The sequence below is a fragment of the Rutilus rutilus genome (assembly GCF_951802725.1).
Source record: "Rutilus rutilus genome assembly, chromosome: 6".
Lineage (NCBI taxonomy): Eukaryota > Metazoa > Chordata > Actinopteri > Cypriniformes > Leuciscidae > Rutilus > Rutilus rutilus.
Window position 1 is genome coordinate 27,125,210 of NC_140214.1, and position 15,535 is coordinate 27,140,744.

The 15,535-nt window shown below is 36.5% G+C and overlaps 3 protein-coding genes across 3 annotated transcripts; 1 reads left to right on the forward strand and 2 right to left on the reverse strand.

Moving 5' to 3' along the window:
* Positions 1-220: 220 nt before the first annotated feature.
* cdc7 (cell division cycle 7 homolog) lies at positions 221-7,138 on the reverse strand. Its single transcript, XM_084410531.1, has 12 exons — positions 6,821-7,138; positions 6,558-6,675; positions 6,003-6,089; positions 5,731-5,866; positions 5,484-5,577; positions 4,458-4,600; positions 3,294-3,531; positions 3,031-3,126; positions 2,774-2,952; positions 1,836-1,918; positions 1,164-1,313; positions 221-1,081 (listed from the first exon to the last, which is right to left on the reverse strand). Exons 2-12 carry the CDS (start codon positions 6,631-6,633, stop codon positions 741-743), a joined length of 1,623 nt encoding a protein of 540 aa, XP_084266657.1. The 5' UTR covers positions 6,634-6,675; positions 6,821-7,138; the 3' UTR covers positions 221-740.
* A 483-nt stretch (positions 7,139-7,621) lies between these two features.
* On the forward strand, positions 7,622-8,948 carry tceanc2 (transcription elongation factor A (SII) N-terminal and central domain containing 2). The gene is made up of 4 exons (XM_084412745.1): positions 7,622-7,877; positions 7,972-8,113; positions 8,221-8,417; positions 8,583-8,948. Exons 1-4 carry the CDS (start codon positions 7,779-7,781, stop codon positions 8,775-8,777), a joined length of 633 nt encoding a protein of 210 aa, XP_084268871.1. The 5' UTR covers positions 7,622-7,778; the 3' UTR covers positions 8,778-8,948.
* Positions 8,949-9,868: 920 nt separating this feature from the next.
* On the reverse strand, positions 9,869-14,752 carry cdcp2 (CUB domain containing protein 2; the record flags this gene model as incomplete). Its single annotated transcript, XM_084412053.1, has 6 exons — positions 9,869-10,509; positions 10,724-10,902; positions 12,073-12,426; positions 12,510-12,851; positions 14,074-14,421; positions 14,686-14,752. The coding sequence occupies 6 exons, from the start codon at positions 14,750-14,752 to the stop codon at positions 10,204-10,206; spliced, it is 1,596 nt and encodes a 531-aa protein (XP_084268179.1). The 3' UTR covers positions 9,869-10,203.
* Between the last annotated feature and the right edge of the window lie 783 nt (positions 14,753-15,535).

Consider the following 15,535-nt stretch of genomic DNA (forward strand, 5'->3'; position numbering starts at 1 on the left):
TGTACCTGCATTTTTGCATCTTTCTTGTCTGTGAAAGTTTTTCTGTGGAGGAAATATTAAGCAATGTTCTCCTCTACAGTTTGCTACATGAAATGATCCCTCAGGCTTTGAATAAATACTATTGTTTTTCAGCTGCAATTTTTCTTTTTCCACATAGGGTCCAATTCAATAACCGTGCGCGTGCACAATTTCACAGACAAATTATGATTCACCAAAAACCTGCGTACTAAAAATTTATTCTGAATGTACAAGTTTAGCAACTGAAACCCAACACTTCTGGGTAAGATGACATTTTTATTGAATAAGTTGTACTTCAAGCATGTGGTCATTCAATATATACAAATATAATATAAAAGCACCCGTGTTGTGACCTTTTTTGCGAGGTTATGTGCATATTAACAAAAATATCCATGCGATTATTAGTCAATGAGACCTTTTGTTTTTATTATTATTGGAAAAACAAGTAGCAAAAACAGTCTGGTGGTTTCCAAAAGTTTAAAATGTATTTTATGCAAAAATATTTACGAGTGACAGAACCTTATATTCGGGGAGCATTCTCTTAAAATTAAACAATTAGGTTTGAACTTTTTATTCTCAAAAGTGAATCTATGAAACCCCCCCCCCCCCCAAAAAAAAAATAAGACAAATAAATAAATCACTGTACAGCATGTAGTTAGAAAATAAATGCATTCATGCAGCCCTTTACAGAATAATGCAAAAATTAGGAGGATACACAAAAATTAAACAGTCATATCTTTGAAGAGTGGATGCTGCAGTGCCATGGAGGCCGTTATCCTCGTTGCTGGGTTTAAATCTAACAGTTTATCCAGGAGGTCGTATACATCATCAGGCGCTTTGTCCCAGCCCATCTCCTGCAGCTCTGCAATGCTTCTGAGTGAGCCTGAGCTCATGCGTTTCTTAGCGGGACTCCCAGCATCCTGTTTGACTTCTGCTGGGTTACATGAGGCTTGAAACTCAGCAGGAAGCGAGGCGTCGTCCCATGATCGCAAACCTCTCAGGGTCTCACAGAGGATCCTCAGGTCCAGCCGAGGAAGTTCACGACTGCACACTATAGATTTACCTGCATTCAGAAACAAAACAATATTCAGTCAGCTGAAGGTGCGATGAAAATCAACAGGACCCATAGACATCTGTCCCCATACCAAACGTCTTAGCAGCCTCCTTCGTCTCCCTAGATCCTCGAATGGTCATGATCTGAGTGAGAGCGATCAGATCGTCACTGGCTTTGAAGAACGGATACCTCCCGCTCAGCAGGGACAGCAATATGACTCCAGCTGACCACATGTCAATAGCTGCATAGAGGTGTGCTTTTATTAGTCACAATTCATTACGGAAGGACAAAGTTTCACTATGTAACCATAAGACAGTTGAACTAAATATGACATGTACACCATACTAAATTTGTGTTCCATTCACAAGTCAGATGTGGGATATTCCTACTTCACATCTCTGTCTTCTGGCCATGAAACTTTTGTTATCCAATGCTCAGATAATATTAGCACTGGGTATGAAATACAGATTTCCTGATTTGATTCAGTTCTGATTTATTTGGGTATACTCCGATTCAATCAGTAACTCTTGAGTTTGAGTCATTAACAGAACTAACACACGAGAGTCATTTGTTGGTGAATCAGACTTCAGTGATCATGATGACAGTGTTTGTTGTGCAGGTGTACAATTCATCAGTTTAAAGGGAGTAACATCAAGTGGCATTTTATTTTACTTTTCCAAGTTTAATCTAAACTAGCATTAATACGGAATCACATTCCATATAACAATATGCAACAAATATTAATGTCGATGAGTAGCTTTACCTGTTCCCTGGTTGGGGCACTTGGTCAGAACCTCAGGAGCCCTAAAGCCTGGGGTCCCGGCCCTCGGAGCCACCTGCTGTTTCCTGTCAAAGCAGTTAAGTTTTTCACTGACCGCACTATTAAATGAACCCTGTAAAGCCTGACATGTGAAATAATGGTGCCAAATATGTATTTTTTTTTTAAATTGGAACTGTTTATGAGTCATTCATGAACGATCCATTCATTGCATCTGTCACGTGACAAATGAACGAAAGACTCGGAAGTAATTTTTCTTTACTGCATTATAATGATTTCTTAATTCAGAATATGATCAAGATTGCGTAGGTGGATGTTTTTGGGGAATTTGGCTGTAAAAAGTATAACATTTAAAGCCACTTAAAATTAACGAATTGACTCGAAAAAAGATTTGTTCATTTTGATGAACGAGATCGAACAAGAGAGTCAGTAAAATGATCCGAACTTCCCATCACTAGAACCTTTAGAACAGGGCTATCAAACTCAGCTCTTAGAGGGCCACAGTCCCACAGAAAATCTGTTTGCAATTCGCCCATACCTGTAGTTTTAAATAGGCCTGAAGAAATTGATTAGCAGGATCAGGTGCGTTTAATTAATGTTAAAGCCCTCCAGGAACTGAGTTTGACACCCCTGCAGACAAAACATCTAAAAAAGAAAGTTTGCATTTAGTAATGTGGGTGGACAAAACACGTAATGCAGTGCAATACAAGAGATGTACAACTAAACGTTCCTCAAAAGCCTGATGGATCATGTTTTTGATGCATTTTAACAAGATTTTCCCAAAAGAATGATGGACAAACTTGAAAGTAAACTTGAAATATTACTTCATTTTGAAATATCACTGACAATATAAAAGTTATTCTTACATTTACTTAATAAAAAAATATACTATATATAAATATGACTTGATTAAGAGTGTGTACCTGGACAGGCAGATGTTGCAGACGCGGTCGGTCATGAAGCAGTTGCAGGTGAGCATCGGGCTGACGGCAGGGGCTTTGGGTTTCTGATTTAAAGGAGTTCTCACAGGGACTGGGCGGTGTTTTGAAGAAACTATCTTACGTGGAATTACCTCCTCTCTTTTTGTTTTTAAAAGCAATCCCTGAAAGACAATCCGACAGGTAAAGAGCTGATAGTTATTCAGGTGTCACATGCAACCAGTGTGAGAAAAGACGCTAACCTCAACTTTGTCAGTGCCAGGTTTATGAGAGTTTGTGCCGTTTATGTTTTTCTCCCCAAATACAGACCGTGGTGCCTTATCAAGTCCCAACAGTTCCTTTGAGAGGAAGGAAATAAGTTTTTGACATGAATATGTTTTCTAAAATAAAACAATATGAACATGGCAGAGCAAACCTGGAAGTACAGTGTCCCCCAATGTGAGTCATAACCATCATCATATTAAAAACTGAATTCATCTATTTAACAAAGAGACAGTGCAGACACCTTGCTGTGTTTAATGCGTGAGGGTGGGCAGGGTCTTTTAGCTGGTGCTTTAGTGCTAGACAGGATGGCAGGGTTTCTGGTGTTGGGTGGTAAAGGCACTAGTTTCTGTTTCCCAAGTGATTCCTCCACCATCTTAGACGACCCTCCACCTTTATGAGCTTTTGCTTTCACCACCTTCAGCAGTTCTATCTGCGTATCAGGAGTGCCCTGCGCCAGGCCAAAGTCCACAAGAGAGTACCTGAGGAACGAGAATAGTGAGAACGGGAATCAGCATGCTTCAGTTAACTTGGATCTATTCCAGTGGTTATCAGCCTTTTTGACTCCAAGGCCCCCCTTTGTCTTAGACAATGTTCAAAGGTCCTCCTATCCTAATTATGTAAATCTGTGTTAATAAAAATAAAGGCAAATCAGTTTAATGTTGTGCATTTTATTATTATTGAGTTATTTTTTTGTAGAATTGGGGCCCCTGGCCCCAAAAAGTTCAAGAAGATATAAGTAAATGTAATTCATATGAAACAAGCTGTTTAAGAGAATTAATAATCTCTTTATATGATGATGAACATATTTAATTTAGGATTTTTTTTTTTCTTCACAAACAAACATTGATCAACACACATACATGGAGCTCATAAAATATGATAAACAGAAGCTCAACCGTACTTGCTTGAAATGTGAGAACAAACCTCATTGGTTGTCGTGCGTCAAGCAAGTACATTTCTGAGCTGCCTTTTACCATATTGGATGAGCTCTATGTATGTTCTTTGATCAGTGAACTTTTTAAAGAGTCAAAGACAAAGTTTTGGTGGAATGAACTTTCAATGGAGGGACAAAAATCTCAGGTTTCATTAAAAAATATCTTCATTTGTGTTTCGAAGATGAACGAAAGTCTAACAGGTTTGGAACAGCATGACAGTGTGAGAAAAAAATACCTGATTTTCATTTTTTTTACATCTATAAATTCCATTAGGAAAGCACAATATATTAGCACCAAATTGGCTGTAAGATATTTTAAAGCTGATTTCCCTTTTTATTTGTACATTACTTAGCTATAATCTAACAATCATTTAGCCAGTTACAATTGTTACAATTATCTTAAATAAGCAAGAAACTGGCAATTACATGTGTATCAGGCAGAGATACTAGACATGAACATTAGGTACATACTCTTTCCTTTGTTGATTGAACAGGAAATTGGTTGGTTTGATGTCTCGATGGATGATGCCAAACTTGTGAACGTGTCTCAAGGCTTTGAGCAGGTGGAAGATGTAATGCTTCACATCCTCAAAACTCAAGGAGCCAACAATATCCTACAAGGAATGAAGACTTTTGGGTGATATCTTGGGTATAGGGTAAACTAGGCTGCATTTACACTGGCACAACAAATCCGATCTTTTACTCACATCTGACACAGATCGGAATTTGTTGCCCACGTGTAAACACAAAAATCCGCATGAGATCCGATTTTTTCACATCCGATCTGAGCCACTTCCAAATGTGGTTTTAAATCAGATACATATCCGATGTCTGGACATCCGACCCACGTCTAAACACGCATATCCGATTCCGCTTTGAATTCCAAGCCACCACAAGGCGAGGACGACACGTTTATTCACAAAGATAGCTTTTTAATCTTGTACTTCGCTGTAATTAAACCAACAAGCTTCACTTTTGGGTTACTCGCTCACGCGCTCTCTCTCTCTCTCTCTCAGGTTAATTCATTCGAATTAATTAAAAAAAAAAAAATATATATATTACAGGGCTACTTTATTTCACTTCAGAATTCTAGATCTGAGCTGTAGATAAACGAAAAATTATTTCCGGACTATATTTCTGTTCCGTCAGATTTTGCGCTGCAAAACATTCATGACAGCTGTAATCTAGTCCATGCTGGCAAATAATCATGACCACCCGACATGAATTATATAAATAATTTTAATAGCACGGCCATTCAAAACCAGGGTCTACCATGTGCATAGTAAAACGATCACCGAAAAATCATTTTTGGTGGGCATTAATGTAAACACAGATATCGGATACCAGTCCTGTCTAAACTGAGTGTAAACAGTCGGGCCAAAAAATCGGATCTGGTCAAAAGATCGGATCTGTGCATTAAGACTTGCAGTGTAAATGCAGCCCTATTCATGGTGTATCATTATTTGGGTTAAAAGCACACATATGACAGACATTTACCACAAATGTTTGATGCTCCATGTATGGCATGACAATGACCACGTGATGCTCTTTCCTGAAGCAGTACGTGACCCCCATCACATTTTCTGTTCCTCTGCAAAGGGAGATAAAATAGATAAAAATCCTGTAAAGTAACTCTGAAACCAATGTTTGCTCATGGCATGAGCATATCTTACATGGCATGCATCACAGAAAACATGAAACCGAACGATGATAGGTTAAAATATGACACATTTTCATTACTCACCCAGCAACAGTCAGGCACTGGAGTTCAGCAGCTATTCGCACAGGATGACTGGTGGGGATCAGGTGTTTCAATGCAAACATCCTTCTTGAACCGTCGGTCATCTGCGCCTCTGCCAAATACACTGTGCTGAAAGTGCCTGAAATCACACGATGATGCAAAGGTTAAACTAAGGTTAATCAATCAGCAGAAAAAAAGAAAAAAAAAGTATCATTTATGTGCATTCAAAGCTATTCCATCATTAAGTATAACCAGCAAGAAATGTAATAGCAAACCTTCTCCAATTTTATCTATAATACGAAAAATTCGAGACAGCTGTGGCAGAACTTCATACAGGTATGCAATGTCCGTCTCAACATCCCCTAAACAAAAGAGAATCACATAGGTTTAATTATTTAGGTAAAATTACATAATGAAACAGAATTATCTAAAAAACTTTTCCTTGTGAAATAAAGTACATACTTTTAAAAAGAGTAAATATTATTTAAATAATACACTGTAAAAGAATATACTTAAGTGTGAACTAAATGTAATGTTTTTGGACACTTAATTGCATGTTAAATGAAAATGTATTATAGTTTAAATTTAAGTTAAATGCAATTAAGTGAACGTAAGAGTGCCCTTTTGACCTACTTAAGTACATCTTTATGCAATTTCATAAATACTTCTACTGTAGGCTATTGCAAAAATTTACTACTAAGCAATTCAACTAAAATATACTTTAATGTCATTTCTATTGAAACTTGTATGTCAAGTATTTAAATGTAATTGCATGTTTGTCATGAGTACATTTAAAACACTAACATTCATAGTGAAAAAGGCTCACTCACTGGGAATTTTGTGTCTGCTCCTGCCCTTTTCAACACTTTGATGAGAGCTTCTCTGCCCAGTCGGTGCTGCTTCCATTTAATCCCACAATAACCAACAGATCCAATAATGTGGGAAAAACTGTTGGATGGCATTAGACACTATTAATACTCCTAAACAGCTCAACTGGTATAATCTTGTTTAACTGAATCCAAATGAGACCAAAACACATTTTAACGTCGGAATTTATAATATAGTGTAAAAATATAGTTTTAAAAACCTTTACCTGTTGTTTTTGCTCGAGTTTATGAGAAATACTGTACTTTACCAGTAAGTTATACTGTATCCGATGAACAGCTGCACGCACTGGCGTAACGTTAAACACACAGCTACCGCACAAAGTTCATAAGTTATGTTAACGACTTATTTTGATATTAAACAATAAATTCATCGCCGTGTCAAACACGTTTATCGCGCAGATAAAAGAAAACGCAAATGTTTTAATAAACACACAACTAACGTTAGAGAGATGTCTTTCTTCTCGACGAACTCCAAGTTCCGCGCTAAAACTGAGACGCAGGTCACGTGACCACCCAGCTAACTCATAGCTTCCCTTTAGCAAAAGTATTAATTCAGTAATGGCTGACATTTTAAATGGAAGTTTCCCCGCAAACAAACTTAAAATAACACAATAAATGCTCAATTAATAAATGACATTCACAAAATAGCATCTCAAATGATGAATGCAATGTTAAATACAATTCCTCATTTAATGAATCATAAACTTTAAGAAAATAAAATGAAATACAGTTTGTGTTTATATACTTCATAATTTTAAAGCAATTCAACCATTCAATGAAGGCGTTTCACTTAGTATTGAATATTTTATTCACTAAAATATTGAAAGACAGCTCTTTTTTTTTTTTGCCTTTGTACAACTATTAATCATTTGTATTGTAAAATAATGGGTGTATTAGTGGACTGGAGTTTTAATCGATGTTTTGTGTTTTTATATTGCCCGTTTTAACGAGATAGAAGGCTTTTATTTTGAAAAACCTTTGTCGCGCAGACGCGTATTCTCTTCCGGTGTGAATCAGAAAATTCAGTTTACCGCTTTTTGCCATAACGTTACTGCTCTGTTCACTGATCTACAATGTAGTAACGTTAACCTAAAAATAATAATAAGTGTAGCTAGAGCTGGAGTCAATAAGCTCTTTAGAATCGTTCATATCAGGGTTTTAATCATGGATAAATTTGTTGTTCGGTTACCAAAAGGAGACAGGGTGAAACAGGAACCAAAACAAGAGAGAAATTACAAACAAGCAACATTAGAGTCCTTGCGGGTAAGTCATTGCTAATTTTACCCTGCCCGTCATTCTTCACCAGATGTGCTATATTATTAATATATACATTTATTTGTCTACATATTTGTTCCAGAGAGTGGTCGTGATTGAAGACATTGAAAGGTACAAGTCAATCCTTGAACTGCCTGGCCAAGCTAAAGAGAACATGATAGCAGCCTTAAAGGAGTTGGACAAGAAAGTGCCTTCCAAAGAAGTGCTAAAGACTACCAAAATTGGTAAAACTCGCTTATTCCTTTCTAGTTGCATCCCTGTCTTTTCAAATCAATCCCATCAAATCAAATACTAATTTCAGCCCCTACCACTTTCATTTGTATCTATTCAGGACACACAGTTAACAACCTTCGCAAACACTCAGAAGATCCTGAAATCAAGTCCCTCGCGGGGGAGGTGTATAAACACTGGAGGACCTTTATTGAGGAACATGCAAATAAACCTTCCATAGAAGTTCGCTGTGACAAACAGACAGAAACTTTAAGGAGCAATGCCAAGAAACTGCTCTCTGAAGCAATTGCATTGAAGGTACTGATCCTAAATGACCATTACAATTTCTTAACCGCACGGACAGTTATTATGCTTTCATTAGTTTCTTGTTTCATTTAAATTCTGGAATGGTATTATTAAATATAATCATGATACAGTTGTACTTCGCATGCATGTTGTGTGATTCTTTTCCTGCCTGTCCAGGTGGAGCATGGACTGGTGGAGAACATTGAGAGGGAGGTCTTCCACCAGAGCTCTCGGCTTGTTAGCGGAGCTTACAGAAGGACTGTGAGGGCTCTTGTCTTTGCTCTGAAACATAAGCCTGAGTTGAGAGCGCAGGTCAAGGACGGCAAATTACCAGTTAATATATTCGTCTGCAATCACAAAAAGAAACTGTAAAGAATCGAAGAATTCAGCCTTGTGACCTAAAGAAAATATTGTTTACCCATTTCATTTTAAAAAAATATATTTATAATGTGGTTTTTTTTAACATACAGCTGTATGATTTACTCATTGACTTGTAAACATTTTTAACTTTCAATCTTAAATACAACATTTGACTTTTTTACATCTCATTTGCCAGAATGTTTCTTTCCATTCACAGCTACACTGCTGGTCAAAAGTTTGGAATAATTGAGATTTTTTAAAATGTTTTTGAAAGAAGTCTCTTATGCTCACAAATGCTTTGTTTATTTGATCAAAGATACAGTAGAAACAGTTATGTTGTGAAATAATATTACAACTTAAATAACTGTTTTCTATTTTAATATATGTCAAATATAATTTATTCCTGTGATGCAAAGCTGAATTTTCAGCATCATTACTCCAGTCTTCAGTGTCACATGATCCTTCAGAAATCACTCTAATATGATGATTTGCTGCTCAAGAAACATTTATTATTATTATTATTATCAATGTTTAAAACGGTTTTGCTGCTTATATTGTTGTGGTAAAGGTGACACTACCATTTAAAAGTTTGGGGTAAGTACGATCATTTAAAAAAATAGAAATGAGTACTTTTGATTCAAGTGACAGTACAGACATTTATAATATTTACAAATATTTCTATTTCAAATAAATTGCTGTTCTTTTAACTTTCTATTCATTAAAGAATCCTGAAAAAATTCAGTTTTCACAAAAATATTAAGCAGCAACACTGATAATAATAAAAATCATTATTCATAATTGAGCACCAGTAATAATTAAGCATCAAATCAGCATATTAGAATGATTTCTGAAGGATCATGTGACACTGAAGACAACTTTGCATCGCAGGATAAATTACATTAAAATAGAAATTAATTTCAAAATGTAATCATATTTCACAAAAAATTTTTAGTGTATTTATACAAAATATTTTTGATCAAATACAAGCAACCTTAGTGAGCATAAGAGACTTCTTTCAAAAACACATATTTATTAAATTTTTTAAAACTTTGGACCACCAGTGTACATAAAAAAGTATCAAAATAGAGATATATCAAGTCCTTATGTATTCATTGTGTGGCGCTCCTATGGACCTTATGTATCCCGCTCGTTGTGTTCAATCTTCCGGTTTGTATTTCCACAGCATGATGGAACGATCTTACGGATTTATGAACGAACCGCTCGTTTTATAATCTTCCCATTCTACTGACATTTGTTATGACATCTGCTTCAAACATAACAATGCTCACGATAACTTTCGTTAATGCTACAATAAGTAAATCCACTTCACCAGCTAATTACTCTTCGACAGCGATGCCATAGAAATATACAGAGCTACTTCAAAAGGAAGTTCAAAGACTAAAGATGTCTGCACGCTTGTTTCTCTGGCGCATAAGGTCTATAGGAGCACCAACCACACAATAGCAATTAACATGAGGATGACAGCGAGAACACAGATACTGATGAAGATGATGTCACTGGTGTCATGCGGTTCACTTTCTTCTTCGACTTTCTTGTTGTTTGATTCCTGGGCCAGGCGGGCCAGTTCATTGAGCCGGATACGTTCCTCAACTGAGATAATGCTGGCCATGGCCACCTTCCTCTGGGCGTCACACTGCACCTCATATTCCTGAATATTCTGCTGCGGTCCATCAGAGAAGTCGATATAAAGCGAGTTGACCAGCATGGTGATGTTTTGACGTTTCTGCAGAAGATCAGATATCAGGATATGAGGCATCGTTAATGTTGATTTGAACAAAGCCATATTTAAAAGCTGCTATAAGAGATACTGTATCAAACATTTGTTAACATCTGAATTAGACCTAGGACCGTCACTGAGAAAAGTATAGGAAACCAGGGGTGTTTTAAGTGTGGTATCCCAAAAAAAGAATCTGCACTTGTCTCTTTATCTTATATACCTGTCCAGCAGTTCCACAGTTGACAAAACGGGCTAGAATTTTGTAGGATGTTTCTGTCAGCTGGGCTGAACAGGATGGATTCCCCAGGTACATTTTTTCACGGTCCAGCTGAGGTAAAGCCTGTCTGGAGACCTGAATCTGAAACTCAGTTCGTGTGCAGCTTACATTGACTGGCACCACTGCAACACAAAGACAACAACAAAACATCAACTCAGGTTGAGGTCAATGAATATATGATATGGAATGCTGTGTTGGAAGAATTTAACAATTCTTTTAGTACTTGTTTTGAGGAATAAATATTTTGGGGAATAAATGCAGTTCTGTTACTAAGTAATGAGATAATCTCAGTAATAAATACATTTTAAAATTCTTAATCAACTTTTTTTGGAGTCATAAACTTTATTAGCCTATAGGCTACACACTATGTAACTTTTTGAAAACAAAAACAAATTTTAATTAATGAGATAGTCTTACAAACCATGCACCCAAATAATACACTTTTGATGGACCTATAATAATTGATATTTTATAACTGTCGGGGCGGATTTGGCGGGAAATTGCGTACATTCGTAGTACGTAACGTACGTGCGTAGCCTAACGTCGTATATAATCAAAAATTCAAATGTATAATTTTAGGGCTTCGGGTCATTTTGACCAGCGACGGAAGGATTTCTTACAGGTAAGGGAGGAGAGGATGGATAAAGTTTGTTAAGAAAAATGGACCATGGATCATTTAAAACGGTTGCAAAAAACAAACAAACAAAAACGCTATTTATATGTCCATCCGGCTCTCTTAAGATGTCATATATCTGTGTACACTCGAACCACATTCATCATCCGCACGGAGGAGCAGAGCTGAAGCGCAACTAAAACAATTTTGCAGTATTTTTAACCACTTGAGGGCCAAATATAAAGTGTAGCTCAAATAACAAATATGAGGTAACTCATTATTATTTATAGTCTACACTCTCTTCCCATACTTTCCATTCCACAAAAGGTCCTTTATAGTCGAGAAAGGCTCTTCATATTTTTTAAATGTTCTACACAATAAGAAAAAATAGTTATTTTAAAAACTGAAAGGTTCTTTGGGGAACTATGGCATTGCTGTGAAAAACTACTTTTGGAAGCTTTACTTTCAAGAGTGAACCACTGAAAATATGCGTATGTCATATACAACCAGTCAGTATAGGCTATAACTAAAATACTTGCGCCTATTTGTATACTGAATGTGTTGAATTCTACTGGGCTGTATGTTTTTGATTCACTAAATAAACCATAACGTAACATCATTTGGTTCCCAAAACTACTTTTAGAAGGATGAATTCAAACTGTGATAAGTGAGCACTCACCTCCTATGTAGGAGGCTGTGAAGCCCTTAAAGGCATTGTTACGGTCAGTGTTGAGAACAACCAATAGTTTATTTCCCTTAGAGGTCAACGATGGAGGCTGTTCACTACCACACCACTGGCCCAACAGAGTGTCAGTCTCGCTGTCCCCATCGTACACAGTCACAGAGTCATAGTTGCACATGTCGGTCAGGCTGTTCCGATCCTCAAGCTCCAGAAGGGGAAAAAATAGCTTGACCCTGTATCCGGCCGCTAGAGTGATTGTCCAGTGGCAGTTGATGTTATTGGGGTAGATGTTTGGGAAGTGAGGGCTAGTAAAGTTCCCACTGATATGTTTGAGTATTTGCTGGCACTCTCCTTTAAAAAAACAGCAAGATCAAGGATTATACACATGAAATGTTATTATGATTATGCATCTTGTATGACAACAAGTGTCTCACCTGAGTAGTAGTAGGCTTTAAAACCTCTCCCTCCGATGTTGAAGTCAGATTTGAAGACCACCAGCAGTTGGTTTGATGTGGTGACGGTGTTGGGAGGTCTCTCATTACCGCAGTAATTGCCCAGGTGATGGTGTTTAACAGTGGGCCCGTCAAAGAGAGCCACATAGTCAAAGTTGCACCCCTCGTTGTTTTCCAACTGAAAGTCGAGAAACACCAGGCTGACTACACTCTGATTGGACACATGTACTGTCCAGGAGCAGTCGGCATTGTTGCTGTAGTCTTGTGGATGACCTGGGCTTGAGATGACTCCTGAAAGACCGGTCAAAACCCCACCGCACATATCTGTTTTAGAGAGAGAAACAAATTAACTGATGTATAAATTAATGTAAACAATTACACACAGTGTGTGTGAAAGTGAAAGAGTTTCCTGGATGCATTTTGGGTTATTTGTGACCCAGAAATGATTTAACATATATAGTTTTTAGAATGGCAACCAAAGACCATTGAACCAGATTGAACAATTGCATCATAAAAATTGATCAAGTATTTATGCATGTAAAATGAATATATTTATGTGACTGTTTATATATTTGTGACTGTTTTTGAGGAGTCGTGAGTTATAAGTTCAAAGGAACTTAATTAAATCCATTGATTTCAATGGAGTTAATACTGGTATTTATATGACAAATACATTCTTATAAATGTTTTATTAAAAAATATTCGAAAACAAAGATACAAATATAGATTTTTAGTGTATCACAGTGGTTTAGCTGTAGTTCATTTAAATGACATTTTACAATTTTAATTAATAAAAAAGCAGCAAGTTGTCATAACATGGTAATAACATGGTAATATGCAAAACTTCATTCATTAATGAGAAGATATCAGATACAATATGTTTTTTGATGGAAAATATTATAGGGTTCACCCAAAAATCATTACTCACCCTCATTTTGCAAACCCGTAAGACTTTGATCACCTTCAAAACACAAATGAAGATATTTTAACTTAAATCTGAGAGATTTCTGTCCCATTGCCATCCGCAACTACCCCTTTGTCGCTTCAAAAAGTTCATAAAAGATCGTAAAACGAATCCATTTGAATTGAGTGGTTTAGTCCAAATTTTCTGAAGAAACTTGATCACTTTATATGAGGAACAGACTGAATTTAGGCCTTTATTCACATATAAATATACATATAAGTTCACATATATGGAAGTCTTACAGGTTTGGAATGAGAGTGAGTAAATGATGACAGAATTTTAGTTTTTGGGTGAGCTAACCCTTTAAGTTATGACTGTTTTTATGCATTATAAGCATGACAGGAGTTGAAAGATGGGATATAACAAGGTTAGTAAGCAATTTCATCACACTAGACTTCTGTTATCAAATATAATGTTGAAGTTTTGTGGCAATACTTCCAAAACAATGTGTATTCTAACCTACAACTCTGTGCAACGTCTTGTCCCATAGACTTCCATTCAAAATGGATTACAATATTTTTAATAATTATTGTCTGTTGTAATGAACTGCATATTGACTCAATGTTCAGTTGCACTCCTCACCTTTCCTATAGCCCACCGAGAAACCCTTGCGTGCGACATGGCGGTCTGAATGGAAGATAATGGACATGACGTTCCAGGACGAGCTGAACTGAGGTGGAGACACATCTCCACAGAATTTCCCCAGGAGGTTGCCCTCATCCTCGGAGATGCCGTTGTATATCTTGATGTAGTCGTAAGCACAGTCTGTATGGTATTCCAGCTCAAAGTGTTGGAAGGTTAACAGTACGGAAGAGCCTTCTGAGACCACTATCAACCAGGTGCATTCAGTGTTATAAGGGTACAGGCCTGGAAAATTAGGACTTGACACATTGCCGCTGCTTGCAGAGAGGATTCCTCCACATTTAACACCTATTCAAATATTACATTCAGTTGAATCAAAACCAAAGCAACTTACAATGCTTTCAAGATTTACATTTGATCAGTATGCGTTACCTAATCAATAACGACTATTGAACGTACTTGTGTTTAAGACAAAGATGCACAGGCGCATACTAAAAACAATCACATAATTAGGAAGCTGCCTTACAAGTTTAAGGAAGAACTGAGGTGTTTACAACGGTACAACATTCATAAGGCGTGCACTTTCACCCATGTGATAGGAAGCCGTCCTACCTTTCTTGGAGGTGACCTTTCCAGCAATGAACAAGACATGAATGAAGACATTTATCCTTAAAACCATGTTGTTTCTTTTAGTATGCAGCATTTAAGTTCTTCTGCACATACTATCCTGCAGGGTTCAGAGAACAGGAGTAATATTAAAGCTCCTCATTCTTTAGACTACTGTCATGGGGAAATTGGATAGGTGGTCCACTCTTTGGCGCTCCAACTAAATTTTAATGAGGACTATCAAATGCACGCAGGTGGCTTGTCGATACACTGTTCGGAGAGAAAGCCATGAAATGTTAATGAGTGTATTGTGCACATTTAAAGTTGATAAGAGGAAGGGACACGCAGATGACCACATGTATTACAAGCAGTCTTAATGCTGCGGATGTTTTAAAGTTTACACACATAAAGTCTACACACTATTATTATATGCAATTCTACAGGGCAAATCTATGAAATAGACCGTTGGATTTTAATAATGGGAATTATTATAAATCTCCTTTTTTTTTTTAAGTAGGGCCTATAGGTTAAAATGGGAGGTTTGGGTATTATTATTCAAACAATACAAAAACAGGACTTACTTTTTTTATATTAAAACAAGACTATACATGAAAACAATAATATAAAAAATATTATACTTTATATTTTGTTTCATGTTACATATTGATTTAAAACCACCAAATGGCACAATTTTTTTTATTATATTATATAATACATTACATTATATTATATTAAAACAATCGAAGCAGACTTTCAAAAACTTTTTATTTTACAAATATGTTGATACGCTGATACAAGAACAAATAATAAATACAAATAAAAAGACAAATAAAATTTTTTATATTAAAACAAGACT

Excerpts from the sequence above, each read along its gene's own strand:
- cdc7 (XM_084410531.1), bottom strand. The coding sequence starts at position 6,633 with ATGGAAGCAGCACCGACTGGGCAGAGAAGCTCTCATCAAAGTGTTGAA. Across the intron at positions 5,578-5,730 it reads CAGTGCCTGACTGTTGCTGG|AGGAACAGAAAATGTGATGG; the intron begins GTGAGTAATGAA and ends CTCCCTTTGCAG. Across the intron at positions 1,314-1,835 it reads GTGCCCCAACCAGGGAACAG|CTATTGACATGTGGTCAGCT; the intron begins GTAAAGCTACTC and ends ACCTCTATGCAG.
- tceanc2 (XM_084412745.1), top strand. The coding sequence starts at position 7,779 with ATGGATAAATTTGTTGTTCGGTTACCAAAAGGAGACAGGGTGAAACAG. Across the intron at positions 7,878-7,971 it reads CAACATTAGAGTCCTTGCGG|AGAGTGGTCGTGATTGAAGA; the intron begins GTAAGTCATTGC and ends TATTTGTTCCAG. Across the intron at positions 8,418-8,582 it reads CTGAAGCAATTGCATTGAAG|GTGGAGCATGGACTGGTGGA; the intron begins GTACTGATCCTA and ends CTGCCTGTCCAG.